Raw genomic sequence first — 17767 nt, forward strand, 5'->3', positions numbered from 1 at the left:
AAAAAAAAAAAAAAAAAAAAAAAAACATTGTTTTGGTCTCAAAAAGCACACACTGCCACAGTAGTTCCTGGCACTGAACAAACCTACTTTGTGTGTCCATATGCTCCTGTTCTGCTTAACTTCAAACTACAAGGAAACCGAGCCAAAGAATGCAGCACTCTTACTATAAGTAATGAATTTATTAAGGCACTTCCCATATCTCAAACGAGGACATACAAAAATATTAACGTGAGCATTTGACTTGAATGCAGCAAAACTCATGCAGATACTAAAATAATCACAGCAATTGAATAATAATAAGCAGAAAAAGTGCCTTACATCAACAATGAATATGTATGCAGTGAAAATATAGTTATTTATGCATGCACACAACAAAGCTAGATAACTAAGAAGTAAAATGTGTCACCATGGGGATTGAATCCAGCATCATCCTTGTCCTTGCCAACGTCAAGCTGTGGAACTATGGACAGCTAAGACCGGAGAAACAGTCCCCAATGGGACTTAATGTTTTTTTTTTTTTTAGCATTGTGTCCACCTTCAAAAGTGAGTTCCTTCCACCTCAACGCCAAGTTTCTCCACCTTATATACCTTAAACAAACCCAAGAAGAAGGTTCTGGTAGCTTTCCCCCCTCCCTTTGAGTAAGTTGTGAAATTGAAACGCTGGATGTACTTGGTCTATGTTGATAACACACAAAAGTACTGGCTAGGTCCCAATGCGCAATCCCAAGACAGATCCATACTTTTCTCTGCTGTAAACATTCTCATCTTGTTACACTCTTATCACCTCCGCATCCCCCACGATATGTTCCCTTCTCTGGTGAGAAAAGCGAAAACACATTAAATGTAGAAAACAAGCTGTGCGTGGAAAAATACCTGCGCCACCGATGTGACAACATTTGAAGCTAAGCTAAGCACAAAATGGAGTCAGTGATTAAATACAGATAGCATTACAGCTCCTTGTGGAAGAGCAGAATGCTAACACTCACAGTAGAGCCAGCCGATGGATGGTTAGATGGATGGAATTTTGATAAAAACAAAAAGTCTTTGTTAACACCAGACCTAATTAAGGGACCAATTGTTAAAGAAAGGCACAAAAGGGCACCCATGGTATATGTCTTTGAATTAGTGGCTTTCATTAATTGACAAGAGTTTGCACCAGGAAATCTTACTCCTGGAAAATATTTATCAACTGCATTTTAGCACAAGCAAATATGCATGTGTAGATTTGCTCATGTGAAAATCTATTAAGCGTTTACAAGTTCACTTTCCCTCCAACCACTTGTTTACCCAACCCTGGCAGAACTTCTGCTTCTGTCTTTGTCAGAAGTAAATTTACAGCCTTTCTAAGTAGGGAAAAGATTAGACAAAAGCTGGTGAAAATCCTTAAAACATGCAAGTTGGTAGGCTTGCACTAGCTCAAAAACATTCCAGCACTGGAACTATTGATTACTGCTTCCTCCAGCCCCAGTATGTAGCTCTGCGGAAAGGTAGTAACATAAGGAGACTGCTATATTAGGGCTTAACATTGCTTGTATTTAATCCCTACTATGGTACTTAGCCTGGCATAATCAGAGTGGCAATTATAAGAGCTCCTACATAATGAGATTGCTGCCATAATTTGTTGCCACACTACAAGCTACCAAAGGGACAAGTAGGTTTTTTACAGGACAAATAGATTTAAGAAGCAACCTGTCCCATGGACAAGGAGACATTTTATTAAGTTCCACACCCCTGAACACGAATTAGGTAATTATCGCTCATACTAAGTGGTGAGACTAGCACCATACTAATAATGTGGTTGAGTTTTTTTTTTCCTTAGGATTTTGTTTCTTAACACTCTTTAATATTATCTCTTGCTTACAGAACAGTGACATTTTTAAATTTGATCCAGCAGACGAAGATAAGAGAAAGGTAAGCACTACATTCTTCAACTTATTTCTTATATGTTCCCTTGTCAAAAAAATATTTTGAACATAACTTTATCTTAAATTAAATTGAATCTCATAAGTTCTATAAATTGTATCTCCTAATGTCAATAAATTAAATCTCATAATTTCAACAAATAGCATGCATGGAAATCTTTTTCATGTTTCCTGTTCAGCAAAACCTATCTTTTGTTTCAAAACAATTTAGCACCTGCTTGTTAACTGTACATCAAAGTGTGTTAGTAACGATAAAGCAAGTCTTTTTCATCAGTGCACTCAAGATCTGGACCAGCATCCCCATATCCATCAAGAATGCCCTAATAGTGCTCCAATTTAGGAAAGAGTCAAACTTACCTCTTTAAAGAACACTCTACCACATTCCATTAACCAGCTACAACCCAGTTCCCTCTTGTCTTTGATTATATACTGCATTCCCCTGGGTTTTCCTGGGTTTGTACTATAGAAATACATACACATTGGTGGTTTCTTGCTTTGGGCAAAAGTGCTTCGCCCACACAGTTTTCTTCAAAATCAACACATCATTTTTATAATTACTATTATAATGATTACAATATATTTTTTTTTTAAATTAGTGGAGCGTGGGCTCGCCAGCCAGGCACTTTTCGCAGACATGCACTAGTGCGGATGTGCCAACCTTTGTAGTTAGTTGGGTTGAACCAGGGCTGACTGCGTTGCAGCTCAGGCCTGCCGATCTTGAGGCCCCCCTGAGCATACCCATTATGACGCAATGCGCTAATCACTCTTTAAGCTACCCCCTGGGCGTTGTGTGTTTCAGCCCTGTCCTGCCTGGGACTGCGTGTCAATCACTGAGGGCTCGTGGGAAGTGGCTGCCTGTGTGGGAGAGAGGAGCCTTCACCATGTGACCTGGTGTCATCAGAAGCTCTAATGATTCTGTGACGTCGAGTTACATGTACTAAACAGATACACTGCATATGATTTAGCTGTCAATATATAGTGTATGTGTTCTTTCTTTTTCTCCTTAGTCAGAGAACTGGAGTTCTTGAAGCCTGGCCGTGCCACCTTTCAAGGATAAGTCGCCTATCTGTCCTGCCAGCCTTTTCCCAGGTATCTAGTGTCCTCCATGGCCTCTGCTAACTCCAGCAAAAGCCATAGCATAACAAAGATCAGTAAAATTGACTAGTTAAAAATAAGTGAAGCAGCCTTGTCAGCGCGAAAAACAGGCACATTTTAAAAAACGGCAAGAGAAACAGGAACCCCGTAATTTTAAGAAACAGATCTTATCGCTTGACGTGTGTCATGCTGTAATGAGCAGCAAGTAAACTCGAGGTACAGTTTAAAAACATTCCAATAAAAAACAAGCATTTGCAATGCAACGGGTCTCGCATTTCTCCGAGTTAGAGCTATTAGCAGTTGTAAACTCCCAACCGGACTTTTCTTGCCTCATTAAATGGAAAAAATGAGCGAAACCCTAACCCACCCTTCATAGGTGAAGGGTGGTGTCAGTCCATTCCCGTTTCACAGCCGATGCACTACGTGAGCTGCGTCTCTGTAACAACACGTTTAGCAACATACTGCTAAGTGTTGTACACACTTGCCTGGTTATATACACAGGGATACTTGTTTTTATTTGCTGTCTCAGAAGACACTGTTTATTTCAGAGTAGCTGCGTCTGTTTTGTGCGCCTGGAGAAGCTGTCACCCTGCAATTCCACGGTCTAACAATAAAAGCTGCAAACGGTCACTAAACCAAAGGGTGGAGTTGTTAAGTAGTGAGCTACCTGCTTTGGGGTGTAGGTGCAGCAGGTACATTGGCACCGGGATCAGAGGTCCTGAAGGAACCACTGCACCACATTTCGGCTGATTTAGTGCCAAACCTGGAAGAATAGAGGGATGCTTAGGGCACATGCAGCACCCTTGGTACGCAAGGGTACCAACTAAATGTAGCTTGGGGGCAATAGACACAGTTCTGCCAACCTACTATACTTATGGCCAGGGTAGGCTCGGTTAGGAGGTCTGTAGGTCCCCGGTGTGCCCGGTGGTTACCCAGTATGCAGGGTAAAGAGCCAAGAGAACACAAAGGATACCATATCCAAGTTTGAAAAAGACCAGTGTTGGAAGGTAAAGCATGGGCGTCTGCTGTAGACTTCTGTGTGCAACTTGTGGCCTCAGACTTAACTGTAAATGGGAGAGACGCAGCGTTTTGTTTATAGTAACAAATCACACTTCAAGTAGCTATGCAAACTCAAGTTTTCAGTGTACATAGAACATTGTAGGAGGTTGGTGATTTACATCAAGCTCACGCCATGGTTTACAGGGGTGGGCTCAACAGGACCGAATGGAGGCGTAGGGTTGCAAGCTCTCTACCTTACAAGGGAGATCATATTTTACAAATTTACTCGGGCATCATTTCAATTTACGTGTCACACTGCATGGCTAAGGCATGCGTTGCAGTAACATTGTGTTGATATCTTTTAGCAGGCAATGTTTTAGTACAGTTTCGAGCTCCTGTGGCAAGTGGCCAGTCCTACTGATAGTGGGAAGTGACTTTAGTAAGTGGGTCTTCACAGTTGAGAGGGCCGAGATCTGTCTGCCCACAGGGGTCTCAGAAGGTGCTGATTGGTTGATCTCAGATTCTGCTATGAGTGTATAGAGAGTCAGTTTTGTAAATTTTATATACAAAGTGTAGCCATTTTGCATTTTCTGCTTGTCTGCTTAAATTGATTGTGAATACTTTTCCTGATGCTTCTAAAACAGTAGAATATTCCCGACAGCACAGCCACTCACTGCATTTTCAGTTAATTTTGTTTTCAACCACAGTTGCACATCTTTGAATATTCTTCAGGTTAAAGGGTGTTCTCCTTTTAATACTTTCACAACACCTGTAATTCCTCAGTGAGAGTCACAGTGGCAGGTATGTTTTGATTATTCCTGCTGTGCTTGTCTCTTTTTCGTTTACAAGCCATGTCTCTGGTCAGCAGGTTGCAAGTCTGTCTGAATAAAAACGAAATCCTTTACTAAGGGTTGAGCGTGATTCCTGGGAAGCAGTGTCTCATCTCGGGTGATTTGCTACAAAGCCCTACAATAGCAAAATCTGTCCAATGTACATATACATTGTTGATTATATGTTGTTACCTCGCAGGATCGCTCAATTTCGCAAGAAGACATTGGCTGATGGAAATAGCAACTAGCCAACGCAGATCAGAGCTTATGCCTCTAGAACACTGAATGTGATTGGGGCGTGTCCTGTAGTTGGTGTCAGCTAAGATACACTTTCTTTCAGCATACATTCCTCGTTCTGCGCTGAAAATTAGGAAAATGCCCGAGATACAGGCCCCATAGAGACTGTAATGTAAATGTAGAACGTTGTTTTGGCAGATATACAACATGTAAAAAGTTAAGAGCTGCCATTGTTCAATATGGGTTTGAGATTGTACATGCCAACACTCCTAAGTCTTTTTTTAGAGAAAATTGTCTAAGCTGCTAGTTCCCAGCATGCAAAATGTTCTTGTTTATAAAGTCACTTCCGATTGAAGGTTTCCCAGGTACCTTAGGGCTACTAAATAATGTTGCACACCTAGTGGGTTATTGTTTTACGTTTAAAACGCTAATCTTAACTTTTTTAATCAAAATACTTTGTATGAATTAGTTTATAAAACGTTAAAACCTACACAATACAGTTTCCTCACAGATCATAGATCGAGATCCCGTTTCCAAGACTAAGGTGCATTGTTGGCACATTTTGTTAAGCAGTGAGAGCTATAAGATGTACAGCTACCTCAGTCCCACTGCCAATGTCTTCAGCTGATTGCTTCTGGACCCCCCTGGCTCTGGTTGCTATGTCCTCTGCTAGCTCCTGCCTGCTTCTGTTCACTCTCGAGGTGCTATCTGCATCATCCGGACCTGCTGCATGCATGCCATGAGTGAGACTCTGCATGTCATCTTGCATCAGACCATCATTCTGTAAGTACCCTTTGACTGAACCAAGACGTGCTGTCTTACACATGGCCCAGCGCTTACTGCCACAACTGGTTTGCTGTGTGCATACAAGTCAAGTGTCAAACTCAATAGTTAAAAAAACAAGACCATCACCATAATGTGCTCAAACTGCCGGTATTGTGTGGGCGATGGCCTGATTACCCTTCCTGTGAACACTTACAAAACAATTGCAAGTTAATGCCGAAGTTTGGAAAGACTTTAGTCAAACTGAAGGATCTCAAAGTCAGGAGATACTTCCTAGTATGCCATGGTGGCTCTGTTACAGGAAACGTACAAAAAAAGGGCATCTTTTCATACATCCCTCAATGTATCTCTGATTAGGTACAAGTCAGCCAGCACTGCAGGAGTCTGAGACCCCAGATATGACAGGAGTACTAACCACTAACCACTTTAGGTCACTATAAAAGCATAAGCACTGGCAACACCAATGCAGCTGCCATTGATGTGCCAATGCAGGCAGACAACATCTCTGAATGTCTGTGTGTTTATGATTGAGCACATTAAAGACCTATTGACTTTGCCAATGTTTGTTCTAAATGTTGGGCTTCTGTAGGTTTTATTCATGCAAAACATAAGTCTTGTTCGTGGTGACTGTGCACTGGACCAACTCTAGTTGTCTGGGAGAGTTCAAGTTGTGGGTAGACTTTCATGATGGGATACAATTGAGAGTTCTAGAATTGAGGCAGATGGTAGTTGCAGATTCTCAGTGCCTGTGAGAGGATTATAAACTATATGCTCATCCAGTCCCTGGTATGGCCTCACTGCTGAACACACAGGTCAGTGGTCACATATGTACTAATATTAATTACCATGTGATGTGCCAGCAAAAAAAAGATATACACAACAGTTAAAATATTGGCAGCTCTTAAGGTGAGGATGTTGGGTTCATATGGGAGATCATGTGCATAAGAATGAGTAATTGGTGAGTGAGATTAACCATGAGTTATTGTAAATGAGTACGGTGAGTGAGTGAGTGAGAGGGAGTGAGTGAGTGAGAATGAGGGTGCCTGAGATTAAGAGCCTAGAATAAATCGCTCACTGGAATTCAGTGCTTGTATTACACCCTACCAGTTTCAAAGATCATCAGCCGCTACATTACATATGTACATACTCCAGAAGTGTCAAGTTCTTTGATCATTGACACTGATGCAACCATCAATGTGACATTCATCTGGGTCAAATTAATACTTTCCACCCTGTCAAGGTTGATTAAGAAAACATACAGCCATTTAACAAAAATAGTGTAGTTTGAATTTATGTCATTTTACCTTATCTGTTAATAAGGAAAAATCTAGGGTGCACACCTTGATGCACATAATCTATGTCAGACATTATTAAACTTATGTCAGAAGTATCAATCTCTAATAAGGTTTATTCTCTGTAGGGCAGTCAACAATTGTGAATGCCTTGCAGGGGCTGGTACCCAGAAGCAGCAATGCAATGCCTTACTGGAGGGCATTTACGGGGGATTGGCGGCCCTACAGAGATCGTTTCAGGCTCTGGCCTCTTCACTGATGTCAGCCAGTGTCCCTTTTTCATCCGTCCCCCCCTCCAACTACCACTTCCCAGTCCCAGTCTCCTCACCCCCAGCCCATCCCACGCACACATTCTGACAAGCATACACCCAAAACAACACACACGCACACAAATCATCCACAGCCTCCACTGTCTCCCCCTCCCTCATAAGCACATCCTCACTCACACCTTCATGCACTGCATCAACAGTCCCTGAACTTGCCACCTGGGCTGCCTTGCCCACAGTCACCACAACAGCAGACCCGCAGACATGCATCCCACACACCACATGCGCAGTCACCACCATCACCACCTCATGCAGCACACTCACCTCACTTGCAGACACCACCACAACATGCATCCACACGTCATGTTGGTCCTCCCCCACCCTGTCTGACCCTCCTCCACAGACACACAAATACTCACACTCAGCCCCCCAACAGTCATCCACCTCACACACTGTCCATGCACCTGCAATCAAGTCCAACACACCTGCTATCAAGTCCAGCACACCTGCTCCCCCTACAACCACTCCCTCTACCTCCACTCCCATCCCTCCTCCAACATCCCACCCCATTGGACCTAAGAAGCTAAAGTGCTGCCCCCTCCCATACAGACTACCAAGACCATGGAGCTACCTCCAAAACCTAGGGGCCAAGGAGGCCCCACCCAGATCCAAGGGCAAGGAGGCCCCACCCAGATCCAAGGGCAAGGAGGCCCCACCCAGATCCAAGGGCAAGGAGGCCCCAGCCAAAACCAAGGGCAAGGAGGCCCCAGCCAAAACCAAGGGCAAGGAGGCCCCAGCCAAAACCAAGGGCAAGGAGGCCCCAGCCAAAACCAAGGGCAAGGAGGCCCCAGCCAAAACCAAGGGCAAGGAGGCCCCAGCCAAAACCAAGGGCAAGGAGGCCCCAGGCGTAAGGGAGCCCAAGGAGGCCCCAGCCAAGCCAAAACTGAGCCCAAGGAGGCCCCAGCTAAGCCAAAACTGAGCCCAAGGAGGCCCCAGCCAAAACTGAGCCCAAGAAGCCCCCCTCAGTAACCAGTGGACAGGGAGCCCCCTCCAAATGATATGCCCACGCACTCCCTCTCCCCCCCCCCCCCCCCCCCCCCCCCCCCTGTTGAGGTGCCTGCCCATTACCAACATGATGCCCCTGAATATTGGAATACCGATGTTGTCCAGAGTCAAGTTGGAGATTGGACTTTGCCCTGTGGACATTTGTGACTTTGGGCCTGCGTGTATTTATATATGCAGTTTTGTATGTTTTTGCATTTTGAATATTCATCCAACAAGAGTACAGTGGTTGGAACAGAGGTATGTGTCCTAGCTTTCTCTGCTCATCAGCATCAGGAAGACTTGCAGTTCGGGTTCCATGGAAGCCGCCAACTCCTGTCTGTCCCTGGAGGGGAGTGTCTCCTTTTATATGATGTGTTTCCGCCAGGCTTTTGGTGTTGTTGCTACCGCCCTGGAAATCCTTCCGGTGTGCTATGTCATAATACGGTGGGCAGAGACTTAAGTCTTCTGCCTACCTGTAGGTGGCTACCACCGTGTTCAGTGTTCATAACGCGCTGGCGGTTGGTGTGGTACATTGGCTGTCTATGGGAGGGATCACCGCCATGGTCATTATTTGGCAGTCATTACCGCCGGCCTGGCGACGGTACTACCGCCATTGCCGGTGTGACTGTAACCTGACCGCCAAGGTCATATTGACCACCTTTGTGTTGCTTACTGAGCTTGAAGCAGCCGAATGTGCATGCGTCCCATGTGTGAATATCCGTGTGCTCCATGACCTCTTACAGGGTAGTGGGCATCGCATGCCAATAGTCCCGCAGAGCTACACAGGACCTTTGTATGTGCCTGAGGTCAGCACCTGGGACATGACAACGAAAGCAGGTAGCATGTGCATCAGAGTAATTGCAATTCAGCTGGACGGGGCTTAAATATGCTTTGTGCAACATGAAGAACTGGATGTTCTTAAAATGGGACTTTGAAGAATGAGCGCAGGTGGGGGTGACCGGGAGGTTGGCAAAGTAATATAACAGCTGAGGTAGAATAGCCTGGGCTATTTTTCCAATTGGGGCAAGGATGAGGGATTGCCAGAAGCTGACTTGAGACCGGATGCCTGCCAGGACTCTGCATAGATTCCCTTCATACAGATCAAGAGGAGAGTGATACAGTCAGACGCCTAGGTAGCGGATCGCCTCCTGACATCTCTGAAGTGTACAGTGTAAGGTGGTTGGCTGGGAAAGAGTGGATAGATCACTGACTTAGTCCAATTAACCAGCAGACCTGAAGCTTTGGCAAAGTTGGATAAAGCGTCATGAAGTGAATTGAGATCCGTTGTCACGTCTCCGAGATATAGTAGCAAGTCGTCTGACTATAGTGATATGGCATGTGTCTGCTAAGGGAATGCCTCATGTTTGGTCTTCCCTTCGAAGCTGGATGGCCAGTGGCTCCATTGCTAGCGCAAAGAGCAGGGCAGAGTGGACACTCTTGCAAAGTACTCCGACAGACCGAAAAAGATCCATGATGTAGCATTCTTATAAAGCAGTCGAGTGTACGCAAGTAGGAGTTTTGCAAAGCCCATGCGGGCAAGCACAAGAAAGAGGTAATCCCAGGACAGCATATCAAGCACCTTCTCTAGGTCCCGTATAAGACAAACAGCATTCGGAAAGCGGTCCTGGACCTGGTATTTTATATGGAAGAGGCGTTGTAAGTTTAGGGATGTGCTGCGGCCAGGGACAAACCCATTCTGGTGTACATGTATAAGCTCCAGGACTACCTGAGACTACCTGTTAGCAATGAGTTTACCCAGTATTTTATATTTGGTGCCTAATATGGGTCTGTATAATCCTATGTGTGTGGGGTCTTCTTTCGCGTTGGGGATAGAGACCAGGAGAGATTCCTGAAGTGATTGGGAGAGCTGAGTAGGGGGTGCGAGGAATGTAGAGAAAGTGACCTAGTACTCCAGGGGGAGGCTGTCAAGGCAGGGGACCTTGTTATGCGCTAGGTCCGGTATGGAATGTGTCACGTCCTGCACTGATATTGGGGCATCTAAGATCATTCTAGTAGCTGTAGGAATAAATGGGAGAGCTATATCTGCAGGGAAAACTTGTGTGACGGTTGGAGCGGTATCTATGTGAGCCTGCCAGACAGCAGAATAAGTGTGGAACTCCAGCAGAATCTCGTCCTAGGCACGCAGCAATGTGCCAGAGTGCTACCGGATTTCTGTGATGGGGCCAGCGTAAGGGTCCTGATTAGCAAGCCAGGCGAGCAAGCGCCCATATTTGTCTCCTTCTCTGTAGACCTTGGCCGCACGGACTGTTAAGTTAAAACGTCTGAGACGTTCGAGTAGGGCGGCATAATTCGTTTTTGTGCAGGTTGAGGCAACATTTGGGTCATGGTCTGCCTTTTTCCCCAAATCCTCAAGATGACTCTTGGCTTCAGTTATTTTTCTTTCTAAGATCCTGTGGACTCCAATTATCTCCTGTATAAACATATTCATGGTTACTACTTTAAATGCACCCCATTCTATAGTTCTGGTGGTGGCTGTATTGTGTTTTTCTACGAAGTTTTGATGGATGTGTGCCGCTTGCTACATGCGAAAGACTGGGTCCTCCAGGCTGGGGAAGGAGCTATCCCAGTGTTGGGGGATGTGGTGGCAGCCATCTAAGGTCCACCACATGAGCATTATGGTTGGGAATTATACACCTTAGATAATCTGAGCGCCGTACGAGGGGTATCACAGAGATTGAGCATAGGAATTGGTCCAGCTGATCACAGAGATTGTGAGGGATGGAGTTAAAGGAATTTAGCTTAGTATTCAGATGTTGTAATCTCTATGCATCGGCTAAGGACCAGTGCCAAATTTTGGCTGCATGCATGGGGTTGGGGAGGGGGCATGGCAGTGGGATCTGTCCAGGAATGGGTCCAACACAATGTTGTAATCTCTGCAGAGGATCCACAGCACCTGTTTTTCTTTTTCTGGGCCAAGTCAGCAGAGAAAGTATTCCAAAAGGTCCCTTGCTCTGTGTTGGGTGCATAAATGTTGCCAATAAGGATGGATCAGCCATCTAGGTGACCATACCTGCCATCTCTGGCCACAGTAACACAGGTTTCCTAAAAGGGGACACCAAGTCTGATCCATATCAGGATGCCACGTGCGTACGCCGAGTAGGTAGTGGTATGGAGTGTGTCTCTCCATTGCTTGCACAGGTGCCGTACTTTCTCAGCAGTAGTGTGGGATTCCAGGAGGAGGACAATGTGCACCCATAGGTGCTTAGCATAGAAATAGATGGCATACCGCTTTTTAGCTGTGTGCATCCCTTGTGTGTTAAGGGTAAGGTATCTAATGTCTGTTGGTGGTGCCATGAAGGTGGCTGTGGGATGGATCAGGGAGGAATGAGTTGGGGGGGGGGGAGGGGATCAGTTCTAGCTCATCTGCGGGACCTACCCATGCACTTGCACAAGTGTGTGGAGCCCTTTGCCTCGGCTATGTGTAGAGGAAGAAGGAAGGGAGTGTCTAAACGGGGTAAAACTTTAGGTAAACAACTGTTGGAGCCTACCACAACCAGTGATATGCCCAAATTGGTCATTGTGTAAAGGTGATCACTATAGTTAAATGGGGGTGTGGCCTAGTCATGTGATAAGGTGATGTGTCCAATACTCCCTGTGTAACAAGGTGAAGAGTGTGTCACTCCCGGGAATAGCAAAGAGATGGCCCCAGCGCACATCATGGGAATGGGGTTATGCAGGACCTCTAGGTACCACTGGAGACTCCCAGGATAAGGGCGGTCAGGAGGCTGTGGCGGCCAAGGGGGAAGAGTTTGAGTAGAGGCCTCAGTCAAAATTGAGTGGGACGTTGAGTGCCATGCTGATGTCGACGTGTGGGACTGCGCATGCGTGTTGCAGAGAGTCTACCCGATGGTATTGTGGAGATGTTAGGTTACATAGCATTTATCAAGTTAGAAATGACTTAGGGTAGTGATAACTTCAAAATAGTCAAACAGGGTTGCCTGCTGTCTGCGAGGTCACTGATGGGAGAGGCTGCGAATCCTGTTGAATGATGTCAGAGGCAGTGGAGTCATCATCATACCCTGTAGTGGAGCCAAGATTTGCTGCTGCTTCAAGTGTCTTTTTATAGTCTGCTATAATTCATTCAAGGTCTGGGGAGGCAGACAAAGAGGGACAGAGAACAGTGTTTACTCATGTTTACCCTTGTGGCATCATTGTGGGTGTGATGAGTTCAGGGGGTGGGGGTGTCCAGGTCTCTGCGGGAGGTGGTCGCCACTGTATTGGTCTACACAGTCCCAGGCATCTTTATAGTCTTTAAACAATGTAGTTGCTCTGTTGGGAATGATCCTCAGACCTACGGGGAAGAATAACGAATACTGGACCCCCAGCTGGCAGAGGCGATGCGTGACCTCCAGGAAGGAGGGCTATTGTTGTTGCACTTCTCGGCCATAGTCAGGAAACAACATAACTGTTTTTTCCTTCACAGTCTGTGGACCCGCTTGCCTGGCCTCTTGCAGTAAGGCATCTCCATCCTGGAAGTGCAGGAGCTTTGCCAGTATGGGGAACATCTGGGGGATTGCGGCGAGCCAGGACTCTGTGGGCTCTCTACTGTGTAGGACGGGGTAAGATTCCTCCATCAGGGAGAACGTCTTGAACCAAGCTTCCAGATAGGAAAGTGGGTCTTGTCCCTTGGCTCCCTCCAGCAGAGCCAGAATCTGGATATTGTTCCTCCGAGAGTGCCCCTCCGTGTCTTCTGCTCAGTTGTCAAGTTGTTGGACTCTGTTTTGTAGATCTGAGATCGCCGCCTGGTTGTCGGTTACCAAGGGTTGTAAGGCAGCTAGGGTCTTTTCTCCGTCCATTACTATGTCTGCCAACTTGCGAAATCACCCAAAAAGCTCAGGTTACTGGTTAGCGTTCCGAATCTGATTTCCATGGAGACTCTGGAGTGTTCAGTAGCTGCTATTGCCTGATCCTGGTTATCTGACATGGAGAGGAAGCAGAGGGCCCCAGAGTTGGGAGTAGGAGCCGTCCCCAGCCACCCTCTGCCATCTCTGCAGGTGAGGTAACTGTGTCAACTTCGGTTTCCCAGTGCAGTGTTCAGAAGAAACGTAGAGTGTGGGGCTCCTCTCCGGCATAGGCTCTCCTTGTGATCCTTAAATGGTCTGAGCAAAGTCCAGGATGAGTGTCGTACCAATCCAATGTGCGGTAGATCCCGCTGTGGGGGAGGACTGTTCAAGTGCCAGGGGCCCGCAAGATCTCCCTGGGCCCGGCGGCATTATGTCGAGCAGGAGGCCTGTTGCGTAGGCACTGGGGTGTACTTCCTGGGGGCACAGAGAAGGCCAGTGTAGCAGTGGTGGGTAGTGCTGGGGAAGGGACAGCGCTCTGCCCAAGCTCCATGTAAAGTCTGTTCCCCCCTGAGCTGGGTCCACCCGCCTGTTCCCCCCCACCCCCATGTCATTTGCATCCCGCAAGGGTGTATGGCTCATCTCCTCTGTGGTAGGCCCAGAGCTGTTATGTCTAGGGGCCTGGGAGCTGTTGGGTGATTGTCCCCAGCAATATCTGGCCTTGCCGTCAGCTGTAGGCCTTCCTGGTTTTCAGTGGGGATGATAGGCCTGTTCTGTGCATTTAGTGGGCCACTGGGCAGGGGGGGTGGTCTTGTTGCCAAGGGTTTGGTATAAGTCTAGGAGAAAAGTGGCCAGCATGTTCCCCTCGAGCCAGCCGGTGCTGTTGGGCATAGTAGGCCTGTGAATCAGTCCGGTAAAATAGTTCCTGCTCCGAGCATGCTGTCCAGCGCCTACGACATGAGCTGATTCAGGTGTGGTCGGCAGGATCAAAAGGAGCCCTCCAAGCCCAGCTGGGGTCCCCCATAGAAATCTCTTCCCCCCGAGGCTAGCTCCGTGGGTTGCAGTGCCCTGAGCTGGCATTGCGCAAGGCCCACCTTACGCGCGGCTAACCATGGGGCCTGGTAATGGTTCTGCAATGCGGGGCCCATCTGGAGGTTGGGTGGGCAGTCTGAGCACTCAGCGTTCTTCCTCACTGAGCTCTCTGCTGGTTGCGATACTCTCAAGCAGGCCAGTCGGCAGGAGGCTGCATGTGGTCAGGGAGCCGCCCAGGTGCTGCCTCGGTTGATTCCTTGTACTGTGCGGCTTGCAGCTGCCAGGGAACTCCAAATGGCTCAGAATGGTGCTCTGATCAGTGGCCCCAGGTGGCTTTGCAGGAGTTTTGGCAGGTCTCTGACTCTGATTTTGGCCAATTGTGCAAGCTAAAGGACAAAACATTTTCAGAACTCGTCCACCATGTTGACCGAATTGGCCTCGTCCCCCTGACACATCTACATTGTACATAAGATGGAGGGTTGGAGACCGCTCAGATCAAAGATTTGATTTACAGGCTCCTCCAGGGCATTCAAGGTGCCATTTGCAGTGGGTCGGACGTCTTGGTGTGGAGAACAGGACTCATATCATCCATTTGAAGCGAGACATTTCCCCGTCCTTTCCCGGTTCCACTGTTCTAAGAAAGAGTTGCCACCACACGTTAAATGATAGTTGAGTGGGACACTCTCCATTTTCCTCTGGGTCTGTCTTGACTGGAGGCTACCAGTGCCACCCCACCTTCCTGCCTGCACATTTTAGCAAAGATCTTCGCCGGATCAGTGTGACTTGATTGAGCAAGGGGGGATGATCTGTCCAGATTTAGCCTCGAAGTCACTGTTGGCATACACAACTACTGTCTGCCACTTTAGTGTAAAGATTTGGTAGAAACATCCAGCCAGTGTCGCCAGGGTCTTCACTCCAGTGGTGCAGAGGAACTTTCTGGGCTCCAGTTTTGGGGTATCCTCAGCCAACTCCCCTTGACTTTTTTGGGACCAGAAACCTGCCTGTTCAACCAGGACTGCCAGAAAAGGCTTGGTTTACTTTACTTTACTTTGAGGAAAAGAGCTGATTCACTGCCCAGGAGGGCCAATGGTGCATGCCCTTGCACCATATAGATGTCGCTCAGGAGAGGGGCGATGAATACCCCAAGACAGGAGATGCCAAGCTGTCCACTGCATCACCAGGGATGGATCTGCTCTGCTTTTGGAGGGAGAGGTAAAAGAATCCCTAAAGTTAAGGTACAGTGTGAGCAGGATGTGTGCCCCCCGTGGATGGAGATAATGAGGAACCTTCCTTTGTCCAAGTTCCTTTGCAACACCCAAGCTTCAAAAATCCACAAGGTACTACAGAAACCAGATTGTAGTCTGCATTCCTCACAAAGGAGAAGTAGGAGTGCAGGAGGGTAACCGCATCGACAGCATTGGGATCTAAGTACTCACAATTACAGCCAGGATTGGGCACTTAGCTTATTATGGTAGTGGTTTGTGTCTGGATGTAAGGAAAATCCTTAAGCTGCAAGATTTGCCAAGGTGCAAACAAAGCAATTCCACCAATGCCTCCTTGACTATTTCTGGCACTACATCTGCTTACCTGTAATACCCTACCAGCACGGTAGGTGAGTTTGTGGAGTCAGGGTGAGTTTCCTGTCCTCCATGCTGAATTGGCTGTCCAGTGCACACCATGTTGAGGTTGTGCTAAAACACCAGAAAATCTCAAGAACTGACTGTCCTACTTAGCAACACAAATGAAAATAAAAGGTAGTTTGCAATTCAAGGGGCAGATGAGAATCGCCAGAAATGATCCATGACCTGGTCAGTTCCCTGCAAGCTTCAACACCTCCTAAACCACACATCCCTGCCAGGGGAATTGATAAGATGACACTGTGACACAAGGAGTATCTTACGGGTTTGTGTCAGAGGAGCACCATAAGCTGTTTTCCCAGTGATAGTAATTTCTGAACTGATTTATAGCCAGTTTGGTTACTGTTCTGCCTCCAAGATTTCCTGAACAGCACGCCGCTGCCAGGGGGCATCAGAGAGACTATTTGAGACTGTCACGCAAGAAATATCTTACAGGTGTTTCCCACTGGAGAGCAGCCTGAGCTGTATCCCCAATAATCCAAGAGTGATGGTAATGCCCAAGGTCATTTTCCCCTTATGTAATGTTGTGGAAAGAGCTATGCTGTGTGTGACTTAAGTGAACTTTTTCTTTTTCAGATTGCATTTGCTGGACATTATATTACTGACATTAGTTTGTTCATTGAGTTCCGGGTCTTTCACCCTGCACCTCACCCCTGAGTAAACTTTGGACTAATTAACTTCACTTCCCTGATGGTCAAGTGCTAAAAGGATTTATTTGGTGCAACGGTTTGGCCTCAATAGTAATGTTAAGTCCAAGGACAGCAGCAGTAAAAAGCTTTGACTGAAACAATTTGAGTCATCTGACTCCTCTTTCCTCAGTGCTTCTGAAAAAATCCCTATAGAGTGTAAATGATGTCTCTTCATAGTTGATAGGATTTTGTCTACGTGACAGTCTGTTTCAGTCATTGATCATTGACTATTCATTACAAGTTGTGGCTGGAAAAAGTTCACTTGTTTGATTACCAGGCTTGTAAATATTAGCAGCATAACGTTTGTGGTTGAAGGATCCCTGTTGTCTTCTCAGTTGTTTAAAAAGGTTTTCAGGGTAGTTCTTCCATCAAATGTGAGATCTACCTTTTTGAGCTATTCGCATTTGTATCAAATTAAGCAATGTGATGTTCAGCTTCTTTACCAATGAGGTGAATTTAAGGTAGGCTTTCCTTTTTCTTCACTGCAGGCCTAATTCACAAAGGGCATCTGCAGTTGTGGCATAGGTCCCCCAGTCACGGCTGGGGTCCTGCACTTGTAGTGGGACCTCCACTGTATGGACTGTGGGGACCCTGCTGCGACTGCAGGGCCTCCGAGGCGACTAGGGAGGGCCTTTGTGAATTAGACCCTGTGTCATTTGCATATACTTGTACAAAGATGATTGTGTGGCTTTCTGATATTAACTGAGGATTATTTCTTACACTTTAACAAATAAGATTTCTACAGTGGTATTGGTAGTATTATAGAGGTTTAAAGAGAGTAAAGATGACCACGACTTCTTCTTATGGTTGATGGATAGTATTTGTTTATTGTTCTCTTTCCCTAACAGGAATAGTGAGGGATTCTACGTCGGCCATGTTGAGCGGATAGCTGCCGACCCGATTGCAAGGGGTCTGAATGTATTTACGCTGCAATTTTTGCTATATGGAATGTGGGAGCACCTGATGAGCCTGTTCCAGCCCAGCCCCACAAGCTAGTTCTGTCTATGATTTTGGAAGTCCATTTTTCAAGAAATTCCTCCTAACAGGTTGCCTCTTTGTTGCAATTGTTTTTTAAACTCGTGAATTTCATTATTCTTTCCAATTCTGTTATGCAAGTTTGTATGTGCCAACCAGGGGAT

General features: G+C 46.6%; 1 protein-coding gene across 1 annotated transcript in view; it reads left to right on the plus strand.

Annotated features, from left to right (window-relative positions):
• Window positions 1-17767, plus strand: part of RIC8B (RIC8 guanine nucleotide exchange factor B) — a 303924-nt gene that overhangs the window by 47090 nt on the left and 239067 nt on the right. Inside the window, exon 2 of the mRNA XM_069228354.1 lies at window positions 1864-1911. Within this exon, the coding sequence (XP_069084455.1) occupies window positions 1864-1911 (48 nt within the window). The remainder of the gene's footprint in view (window positions 1-1863; window positions 1912-17767) is intronic.

The sequence above is a fragment of the Pleurodeles waltl genome, chromosome 4_1 (genome assembly GCF_031143425.1).
Source record: "Pleurodeles waltl isolate 20211129_DDA chromosome 4_1, aPleWal1.hap1.20221129, whole genome shotgun sequence".
Lineage (NCBI taxonomy): Eukaryota > Metazoa > Chordata > Amphibia > Caudata > Salamandridae > Pleurodeles > Pleurodeles waltl.